Below are 12,117 nucleotides of genomic sequence, written 5' to 3' on the forward strand. Positions count from 1 at the left end.
ATAAGGTACTTCATCTTGCTGGAAACCTCTTGCTACCAACCTTGCTTTCTTTGTAGATTCACCATTGATGTTTTTTTGTGTAAAAACCCATCGTGAATCCACTACAGTAGAATCCTGAGGACATGGTACTATATCCCATGTTTGGTTCCTGGTCAAGTTTGATATTTCTTCTTTGATGGCATTCCTCCATCCTTCATCCTTCTCAGCAGCATCATAACTTTGTGGTATATCAGATGGTAAGTAGCCTGTAGCCAAAGCAATCATAAGGTCCACATCATAGTCTTGAAATCTAGCTGGTATTCTTCTTTCTCTGATGCTCTGTCTAATTGCCCCATTTCCTTCCTGCTCAGCTTGGACTTCATTTTCAACTTGGACTTCATTTTCTTCTTGTATATTTATGTTTTCTTCAATCAAGTAGGGCAAAATAATTTCATTCTGCTCATGTGTTGGCGTCACAATATTGTTTTCACTTTCATCAAATACAATGTTTCGAGCTATAACCAACTTTTTCTTCTCAGAGTTCCACATTCTGAAACCATTAGGTGCATAACCTAACATTTTCATTTTGATACTATGTTTCTGAAATTTGTCTGTTCTATCTTCTTCTGGTATGTGAACGTAGCCTGTGCATCCAAATATTTTGATGTTATTGAGTTCTACATTATGTCCATACCAAATATTTGCTGGTAATTGGCCTTTTTCTAATGTTGAGGTTGGTAATCTATTATTAAGATAAGCTGCACATCTGATAGCTTCACCCCAAAATGACTTTGACATCTGCGAATCAAGTAGCAGACAACGAGCCATATTCATTAGTGTCCTATTGAGACGTTCACTAACACCATTCTGTTCAGGTGTCCTGGGGACTGTATATTGTACTTCCATACCATTTTTCTTACAGAAGTCTTTGAAATCTCTGGAGGTATATTCTCCACCATTGTCACATCTAAATTTACTTATTTTGGTTTGGAACTTATTACAAACCATTGCTTCATATTCCTTAAATTTTTCTAAAACCTCACTTTTGGTTTTCATGAGGTAAACACATGTGAAGTGGGAGAAATGGTCAGTAAATGAAACATAATACTTCATTCCATCATAAGTTGCAGGAACAAATGGTCCAGCTACATCAGAAGACACCACTTCTAATATTCTTTTAGATTTTTTTTCAGTGGGCAAAACTTTCAGAAATGAGGAACGTGTTTGTTTTCCTTCCATGCACACCTGACAAATGTTCGTTATGGGATAATAGGAAGAATGACCCATTCTCCTATGTAACAAAGAACTCTTCTCATTGGAAGTCATATTTGCTGAATCTTCTTCAAGTACAAAGTCAATAATATACAAGTTTCCTCTGATGCTTCCCTCAATTACAACTTGGTTCTTTTTCCCAACAATTTGCACATTATTGCCATCAAAAATCACTTTGAAGCCTTCTTGTTGTAGTCTTTTTACAGAAAGTAGATTGTATGGTAAATCACAGCATTCCAGAACATCTTTTATTTTGATGTTCACATTGTCTTTATTTTTCAAGTACAAGTTTCCACTTCTGTTGGCTTTGATTTTTACATCCCTTTTGGCCACACCAATGGAATAATCCACGAATTTTTCCTCCTTCAAATATTTTCCTGTATTTGAACAAATTAAATGATTTGTTGCCCCAGAATCAACAATAAAAGAAATAATTGTGGAGTTGTCAAAATTATGGGAAGTGACATTGTTGACAGTGACACACATCCCTGTTTCAGTATGACCAACATTAGCCAAAAAGGTTATGTCCTCTTCTTCTGTTTCTGAAGCGATATAAGTGCGTGACTTTTCCACTCCTCGTAGCTCCGGGCAGTCAACTCTTTTATGTCCAGGTCTGCCACATTTATAACACTTATACCGGAAATTTATGTTGCTAGAACTGTTACCTTGAAAATATTGTCTATTGCCTACACTGTGTCTATTATTTATGTTTCTCACATTGTGTATTTGTCTTTGTCTATTTTCATGACGGAATTTTTTTCCACCTCCACTGACTAGAGCGATTGCTTCCTCGCTGTTAACAGAGGCACTACTATTATTCTGACGAGCTTCTTCTTGTAAAAGTTTGTTTTTCACAAAATGAAAATTCATTTCAGTAGGGTTCTGGCTGTATAGAACGTCTATTGTAGTAGTAATAGCTTGGTAATGTTCAGGCATCGCAGCCAGCAACTGGGAAATAATTTCTTCATCCTGGATTTTTCCACCACTACTCTTCAAATCTTGAACAGTCTTTTCATATTTCGTTATGAAACTTTCAAGGGAACCACTTTCATACATCATGTTTCTGAGCTTTCGCTGTAAATTCACTTGAACTGATAGTCCACTTTTTGTGTATGTCTTTTGAAGAGTCAAAAAGATATCTCTTGCAGATTTCTCATCTCTTACACTATCAAGGATATTATCCGCCAACGCCTGCACTATGATATTCCTAGCTTTGACATCCTGTTTCTTGAATTTTGCAGTTTGTCTCGTAGTTTCGTCCGTAATTTCCAGAACATCTAGTACCTCATTATTTTCCAGTACTAGTTTCATACGAAACTCCCAATTTGAGTAACCGGTCCCATCAAATTGTTTCAATTGTCCAAGTGACACTGCCATCGCCATTTTGGTTTCCAGAATAATCACTCACTCCTCTGACGCTTTCAACCTCTATCCCAATTCTATATTAGTATTTCAAAAGTCCAAGAAAAGGTTGTCTGGGCCCATAACCTGTTGAACTGCGCCTTGAAATACCATCAAATAGATACTGGGCAATTAAATAAGGCACACCTTGATTAACGTTTTAATAAGTAATCACTTCGTCGACATAACATACAACATGCAACTCACACGAGTACAGAGCTAAAAAAAAAACTAACAGATGACACGTCAATTACAGGATTGCCAACATACTAACTTCAACATTACCATCTAAGTATTAGTGAAAATGAATAAGTTCCATCCGTATTTCTTATAATCATCATTATCAGGCCAATGCTCCAATATTTCCATCTCAAATTAATTATTTGAGGTGAAATGTTTTATCAACTCTCCATTCCCAGCACTAACGGTTTCATTGCGTTTTTATGCCATGGATGCTTTCATTAAAACTAGCAATAAAGTCCGTACAGTCATTAAATCAATTGAATATAAACTAGTATCACGTGTTGTGCAGAACTAGTAAATTCCTTGATGGCTTCAAGAGATAAACAATAACTTATTACCGTTGCATAAACACGTTTTTCTTGCAATTGATCCTTATGCAGATGCGAAGTATGAATGGTTTCGTTGGAAACCATTGAACTAAAATAACATACGGGATTATCATCGAAAGAGACTGCTTTCGGCGAATGTACATTCTAGAAATGTAGGTACCTACATTTTAAACTGCTATTTACGGTCATTTAACACCTTGTTCTGGGATTTATTCGCAAAACTGTCGTCACGTAACGTAGCAGAATCAACATACCTTCTGGTGAGAGGAATGTCTGGTCCATGTTGGGGTTACCAGCATTCTACATTTCATTATTTTAAATTTGATAAACAATATATTATGATCGACACAAACCAATGCCCTGCTGAGATCACAAAGCCATTTTAGAGTTTCGCAATATAGAAACATCCCTTTTTGTTTCAGACTGATCCAAATACTGCATTTCTGAGAGCAGCTAGAGCAGGACAGCTAGATAAAATACAAGAATATCTGGATTCAGGAACCGTCAGGGATATAAACACTTCTAATGCTGTAAGTATAATTTCGATTGGATACACTCATTTCTAATTTTATATAGACATATGATACTTCAACGAACCTTGTAAAAATTAATCGGTATAAATATGTAGAAGTAGAAAGCCAAAACCTTTCTTTCCCAATAATCGGTGATGTTATTGATTCACTATATTAAAAAAAAGAATTGTCACAATGATGTCATTATATTCTTCATCTCGTTAAAACATTACTCTTGAATTCCAGAAATAACAGGTATATTGCGTGCGAGCGAAGACTTTGTTATATACAATCAGTTTTGTTTTAACGAACGATATATACCAATTATACATTTTTTTTTCTAACGCTTTTCATGTTCTATTTCTTTTTATTGGCACACTTGATAAAACATTTGGAGATATACGCGGTTCGCTTTCATGTTCCGAAATGAATACAGCATATTCTAGAATATTCCGGAGTGATCTGGAACGTCCTGAACAATCTCGAATGTTCTCAACTTTATGAAACAGGTCCCTGGTTATCCATCCAAATGTCGATCCCGCTATATATTATTTGCCTGTCAGAGGACATTAGCTCTAGTCTAGTCTAGTTCTAGTCTAGTCTAGTTCTAATTACGAAATTTCAGACTGTTTACACATTTCGTGGTCACCCCGTATAGAAATATTATTGACACGATACGTGACGATGATTATAGAATTCCTTATTCATAGCGCTCCTTTGTTTTCACATGAATGTTCATGCGATATCTTTTATAACAACTTTCATCCTCAATTATGCAATAAAGATAATAACATGTTTCTGTCTGCATATATTGAAGTTTTCATATGATGTAAAAATAGCAAGTGGTTTTTATTTCGCACTGCAGAATAGTTTAGAGTAGTGTAAGTACTATGTTTTGATGAAAATTTTCTATAAGAAACACTGAAATTCATGTAAAATAATTATAACTTGAAAAATGGTATATAAAGTAACTAAAAAAGCTATTTATGATAAGAGTGTTAAATGTAAGGTTTTATTTTTTGGGTGAAAAAGTTTGCGAAACGAGCGTAGCGAGTTGCGCAATTTCACGAACAAAATGAAACTTACTTTTAACACAAATATCATACAAAGTTTTTTGTACAACTGTCCTGTTTTTATAATAAAATAGATAAATTTAATATTTCTATAAAAACGCATTCAGACTCCTCTTATCAGTTAACTATTTTCATGTTATCGCATTTGCTGTGAAGAGGCCATGTCAAGTGACGCCGAATCACCTGGTTACCAACAAACAGTATTATTTACAGCTCACGCATTTTATTTAAAGTCACATTTAAAGTTATTGCTGGTTTTTCCGTTAGTCAGGGAAGCTATGGATTATACCGTAGACGACCCCTCCCGATATAGAAGGCCCAGACAGTATGTCGAATGAGGCCCTCATGTCCCCCGTTGGAAGATGAACAATATCTTCATCCAAACACCCCAGCCAGGTAGGGGTTCACCGTGAAGGATGGTAAAGATGTCTGAGGACTTTCTTGTCGTCACCAAATAATCAGTCTTGACCCGCTCGTCCCTCTAACGAGCATCAGTCCTAAGGGTAAGGGAGCTAAGCTCCAACCTGTTTGACACAAAGATGACTTTCCGGTATTGCTGGTGTTTAATGTCTTGCATAATGAAGAACAACAGTGAGGAATTGTGTGTTCCTGACGATATTGAAGGAACTGCAAAAAAAGCTTCAATTGAATTGTTATCAAAAAAATTGGCTCAGCAGTACGACATCGCATATTCTATTTTTCTAAGATGGTGTAGACTTAAAAAACGGCGAAGGAAATTTCAACCAAAATTTCTTAGCCTATCTAGAAGAGAAATCAAAAATATGAAACTCGTCAACTTTGTGGAGCAAGTTTTCAATGATAAAGTAAAGTGGGCTCGTTAAAAACGGTGTTAATACAAGTAAATATTTCAAGGTAATAGCATTTTCAAAGCAGAACAATGAAAGTTATAGGCCCACAAAACATTTTAACTTAACAAGTTCAGAGGTTTATAAATGAGGCGCCAGGTGAAAAATATTTGATAATAAAAGTTGCTACTATTTCTGGAATATATAGAGCCTGCCGTCGTGAAGAGCTGTGCCATTTATTAATAGAAGACATTAAATTGATGGATAAATCATGGATTGTTCAAATTTCAAATACAAAAACAAAAATGGGTCGTTTTTTGCATTGTTGGAAAATACGTTGCATTACGCCCTTCTGTTATCAATCATCAACGGTTTTTTTTCTGAATTACTCAAAGTATAAATGCAGTGCCAGCCCAGTTGGTATAAACAGGTTTTGGAAAATGCTGTCTACCACTGCTGAGTTTCTGAACCTCCCGTAACCAAAGGAATATACAGGTCACTGTTTCAGAAGGTCTTCTGCTTCTTTGCTAGCAGTATCAGGATCAATTATAACGGATATGGAAGTCTACAACAGTATCTGAGAGTTACATCGATCAATTTATTTCTTATGAAAAGGCTATTTCTCAAAGAATAATCACAACAGCTAGCTCCAGCGTTACAGCATCGTCCTCTTCACTTCAAGAATTGAATGGTAATGCCCATGAAATTGTTAAATCAGCTAGTTCAAATATATTACAAGGCTCTTCAACATCAGCATTTGTTCTAATTGTACTTTTCATATCAATGTTCATAAATAATAATAATGTAATTAATGTATACTTTAGAAAATAATGGTATCAGAGGGAACTGCCAAACGCTTTTTGAAAGCTATCTTCGAAATAGAATGCAAGTTGTGCGAATTGCAGATGCAATTAGCAATAAAAAATAAATAGAATGTGGATTCCCATAAGGTACGGTACTGGGTCCTCTGCTTTTCAATTTATATCTAAATGAATTATTCAGTTTGGACAGCGGTGGGAAAATAATGGGATACGCAAACGATACTGCGATATTCTATGAGGCAGACACTTGGCTTGATTTGAAAAAGAACGTAGAAACAGATTTCCACTTGCTCAAAAAATGATTTGACCAAAGGCTCCTGACAGTGAATCTGGAAAAAACTAATTTTCTTTCTTTTAGCTGCTATCTATCCAAAGATTGTCCATTTAAATCTCTTGATGTCGGCGAACAAGGAAAACCAATAAAAATAGATTCCCTGAGAGAAATCAAATACTTGGGCGTCTACATAGACAGAAACTTAGGGTGGGACTCTCATATAAAATATACAATAAAAAAACTGCAAACAATGCTTCACAACTTCCGTTCCTTGAAAAATTACTTACCTCACAAAAAACTTAGACAATTATATAGTTTCCTTGTTGAGAGCCATTTGAGATATGGTATAACAGCATGGGGATCAGCTCTGCGTGTACACCTCAATCCGTTAGAGGTATTACAAAGGAGATTCATGAAGTTGATCATGTCTAGAAATTCACGTTTCTCGTCAGATCTCCTGTACGTGAAGTATCATTTCAGCAAAAATAAAGCATCATCACGAAACCACGACTATAACACACGACATCGCGACCAACTAACCTATCCTACTGTTAAAAAGTCAATTTCACAAAGAGCATATTCTTTCATGGCAACTAAATTATATTACACCGTTCCTCATAAAATAAAAAATTCTTATTCTAAACCAATATTCAAAAAACAAATTAGAAAACACATTCTCGAAAAAGATAGACACTTAAAAAAATCTGTTAGAGTGAAATAAATTAGTCATAGTCAAATTTATCCCAAAGCTGTATCATACTGTATTGTAAGTAGCATAATTTTATCCATATTGCCAAGGATTTTATCTATTTGTACATAAATATTTTATTCTTATAGAACGTGTAATATTTGTCTAGGGTTTTATCTATTTTTCTTACTTTTTGTTTGTCTACTATCTAATTGGCCTATTTTATCTCAAGCTGAAATATAATTTGCTTAACTATAACACCAAATTCACAAAATTTAATAAAATGTTTTGTAGTTTCTACTCCATGAAGGCCATACATATTTTTATACAAATATGTATGTACTTACATATTCTTTATAACTTCTTGCGAAACAAGAGCTCTGCTTTTATCGCCAAACCACTTTGTTCATATATTTTGTTTTAATTGTACTCTAATCTGTATACGTTATGAATAAAGTTATTATTATTATTATTAATATATAATAAATTTGTAACAGAATTTATTTGTGTCTCTATCTATTGTTCCTAATAAAACTTCCTTGAAAATTGAATAAGTAATTATGTTTTGTTTATTGCTATTTGGTCGAAAAAAAATCGTGTTAAAAATATTTTTAACACGCTACTTTTTGAAACATCATCTTTTAATACTCTTGACAACCATTAAAAATGTCACTTTCAATGACAGTTGTACAAAAAGTAATTTTTCCAAGCCCAATATTTTTTGATCCTACACAGATTTTAACAGTATTGTCCAGACAATTTATCATTATATCTAACAGGTGTGCCTGAATAAATAGTTCATTCATATCATCATCAAACATTCAAAAAAGTTTGAGGAATGCCCCAAATATCCTAATATAATTTTTTAAGAAACTGACAAACACTGTTTGAACTTTTTTTTGGCAACACTTTGGAAAATAGTTAACACCAGTGTTTGTCACATCGAGCTTTCATTATAAATTTGAGATGATGTTATCAAAGAATATTTCATACAAAAGTTTCAGATATCAATAAAGTAGAGGAAGAGAAAATTTTAGAGAAAATCGAAGGATAATGAAGGGAACACCGAAAAATATGGGGCAGAAGATTGTCAAATATTAACGAGCATATCATTTTGTTACCTTCACAACTGGTTCAAGGCTCGTATATAAGTTAATCTGTGACTACCACTTTTTGTTGCCTGTAGTTCTTGAATTTCTTTGCACTCAGTATAGAGTCCACCCATTTCAGACTCAAGTTCTTCACCGCATTCCTAGACCAGTCTTGATCTCACTCTTGGGTTCGTCAATGCCCCGAGTGCGGCTTCTGAAGAACATTGATCTGCTCATTTTTTTGAGACCTCAGAAATACATGCCTTACATATTGCAGGATATTCCGAAATGTATATTTTATCCGATCTGTTTTTTTTTGTATGCTGAACCATTACAATAACACTATTCTTGATAATAATTACAAAGTTTCACAATATAGACTTCATTTCCAATACGCTTTGAACTTCAACAGTAGTTTCCTCAGTTGGACTGGTTATCCGATCCGATCCTTTGCAGTTCGATCAATTTTCCAATCAGAATTGGTTCAAGTGTTTTTTTGTGTGCCTCGATGTCAACTTAGATGGTTTTGTGCCATTCAGCACAACCAGATAAGTATCCGATTCATAGCATAAAAAACGTAATCTTCCAAATATTACATGGGCTGAGAAGTCTCGGGCTGGTCCAAGTGGTCCTAGTGAATTCACCGCTTTTTCAGTTAGTTCAAACATTCTAAAGAAAGCTGTTGGAATTTCATGGTTTTATAGTCATAAGTTTGTAAGCTATTGTGCTAAGATTGACACTACTTTTGTTATTTTCAAAACAATTTAGTGTTTTAATATTACACTGCTTCTTGATGGGAGAAATACCATTCAAGCGAAGCAATGAATTAAAAAGGACTACGCTCCATCAGAAACAACGATTATACGTTGGTTTGCTGATTTCGAACGTGGTCGTAGAGATACCGATGATGCAGAACGCAGTGGACGTCCAAATGAGGCAGTAACACCAGAAAACAAAAAAAATATCGTTTTGAATGATCGAAAAGTGAAGTTTTGTGAGTTAGCTGACATTGTAAAGGTATCAAAAGAACGTGTTAGCTTTATATTCCATGAGCATTTGACTATGAGAAAGCTCTGTTCAAAGTGGGTGCCACCCACGCGAGCTCACAGTTGAACGAAAACAAGAACGTATTGATGATTCTCAGCAGTGTTTGGTCATGTTCGAAGATAACAAACCGGAATTTTTGCGACAATATATGAAATATGGATCAATCACTACACTCCGGAATCAAAACGATCGTCATCTGAGTGAAGAGCAACTGGTGAACCTGGTCCAAAGCGCCCGAAAGCACAACAGTCGGCTGGAAATGTTATGGCCTCAGTATTTTGGGATGTGCATGGTGTAATATTCATCAACTATTTCGAGAAGGAAAATGTCATCAACAGTGAACATAATATAGCGTTATTGGATCAATTGAAGGCCGAAATGGTAAAGAAACGATCGTATATGACAAAGAAAAACATTTGTTTCATCAAGACAACGCACTGTGTCACAAATCAATCAAAACAATGGCAAACTACATGAATTGAACTTCGAGTTGCTCCCACATCCATCGTATTCGCTAGATTTGGCTCCCAGCGACTACAGGCTGTAGTCGCTCAAAAAATTCCTCACTGGTAAGAAATTCCGTTCGAATGAAGAGGTTATTGCTGAAACTGAGGCCTGTTACTGAGGCAAAAGATAATTCATTCTACAAAAGTGATTTTGAAATGTTAGAGCGGCGCTGGAATGATTGTGTGGCTCTCGATGGAGATTACGTTGATGAATAAAGCCAATTTTGAATAAAAAAAAACGCGTTTTCTTTCTTAGGTCCGGGACTTTTCAGCCCATGTGTTACTTTGATAAAACTGATACACGTGTACTTGTTCAACAAATCTGTTTTTATTCTCGTTTTTTTAGCCTTTGCAGTAGGCCTCGTTCTATACCTTATGGTCCGCTAAATTTTCTAGTCTGAATTGGCTCATTTCCCGTTATTGAAAGATGTAAAGAAGGTGAATTCAAGTAGTCTTCAATTCTGCTGCTGATTCTCATTGCACCAGTTATTCCTAAATAACTGCTTAAGAGGCCAAAACAATGCAATCAAAAGTTAGATGGCAATTAAAAGACGAAAACTGCCAGGAAGGTACAAGAGGTCTACTAACAGCACCACCAGAAATAAGCATATTCGAGCATCAATGAATTTCTAAAGGAAGGAACACCAGTAGAATGGCACATGGAAACCATAATGTCGTTTTATAAAAAGGGGGATGAAATAAAATATAGTAGCTACAGAAAAACGACCATAACTAGCAAAAATTTACATACAGTGCTAGTCAAAAGTCCCCTCCCCCCCTCGTATCTTTTGAACGGGTATACTTATAATAATGAAATTTGGAATGTGGAAATAAACGGATGTAGGCTTCTTAACTGGTCATAACAGGTGACGCCATAGTCATAAATGACGTCACAAGGCCACTGTGACCAAAAATTTTAAATGGGACCCTATGGCAAGTGACAGCTCGTTTGAAAGGTATTGAAAATACCTATTCAGTCATACCAATTTTGTTTGGGTTTCGGCTGATTTTGATTGATAAATTGAAGAAATACGAAAATTATAGTTTCGCATTTAATTAATAAAGATTTTAGAACCAGTTCTTATAATAAGTGTTCAAAATGTGCTCCATCTACTTCCTGGCAGTAATGCATCCTATTGCTAAACTCTTGTCGTACTCGTCCCAGTGTGTCAGCGGAAATTGCCCTACATTCTTCAACAATTCGTTGTTTCAGAATGGCAATACTGTCAGGTGCTGTAGCGTAAACCTTAGATTTCAAGTACCCCCATAGAAAAAAATCTAATGGTGTAAGGTCCGGTGACCGAGCTGGCCATTCGATCGAACCTCGTCGTCCAATCCATCTACCACGATATTCTTCATCTAGGTAACGTCTTACTGCACCGTAATAGTGTGCAGGAGCACCATCTTGTTGAAACGTTATTTCCAAGTTGTCGAATTCATCTGGATTATCTTCTAGAATTTCAAGAATTAACGCCTCAATATCAGTTTGTAACATCTCCAGATACAATTCACCGGTTAAGTTAGCATTGAGAAAAAGAGGCCCAACTATGTGGTTTCCCAAAATACCTGCCCAAACATTTACTTTTTCTGGAAATTGAGTATGTTTTTCACGAAAGATGTGAGGATTTGTGTCACTCCAATACCTCACATTTTGAGTGTTAACATTTCCATTGAGAAAGAAAGTACTTTCGTCACTAAAACAAATTGTTTGTATGTAGCCTGGTTGTTGGTTCATTTTATCGGACATAGTTTCACAGAATTCTAGTCTTCGGTCGGGGTCATCATCTGAAAGTTGGTGCACCATTTTTAATTTGTATGGATGAAATTTGTTTTTAGCCAACACCCTATGTACTGTCCTTTGACTGACTTCACAGATAGACGCAACTTGGGCTGTGGAAGAAGTAGGGTTCACTACCATTTCCCAAGTATGTCAATTTTTTTGTCATCACTAATTGTTGGTCGACCAGATCGTTTGGCATCTTGAACACTACCTGATGCTTCAAACTTCCGAAGAAGCTCCCTCAAATAAACCCTCGATATAGGGCGATCGGGGTACCTCTCATTAAACAGTAATT

The 12,117-nt window shown here is 35.5% G+C and overlaps 1 protein-coding gene across 9 annotated transcripts in view; it reads left to right on the top strand.

The window, feature by feature from the left end:
- LOC111507953 (uncharacterized) overlaps positions 1 to 12,117 on the top strand; it is a 247,589-nt gene that overhangs the window by 121,613 nt on the left and 113,859 nt on the right. For all 9 annotated transcript variants that reach the window (XR_012464096.1, XM_074169587.1, XM_074169622.1 and 6 more), the window contains exon 2: positions 3,647 to 3,754. Coding sequence is in view for 8 of the 9 variants with exons in the window: in XM_074169587.1 (XP_074025688.1) it covers positions 3,647 to 3,754 (108 nt within the window). In the remaining variant the exon portion in view is untranslated. The remainder of the gene's footprint in view (positions 1 to 3,646; positions 3,755 to 12,117) is intronic.

The sequence above is a fragment of the Leptinotarsa decemlineata genome, unplaced genomic scaffold, assembly GCF_025532065.1.
Source record: "Leptinotarsa decemlineata unplaced genomic scaffold, Ldec_3_MD MMD2_P_RNA_scaffold_11, whole genome shotgun sequence".
NCBI lineage: Eukaryota > Metazoa > Arthropoda > Insecta > Coleoptera > Chrysomelidae > Leptinotarsa > Leptinotarsa decemlineata.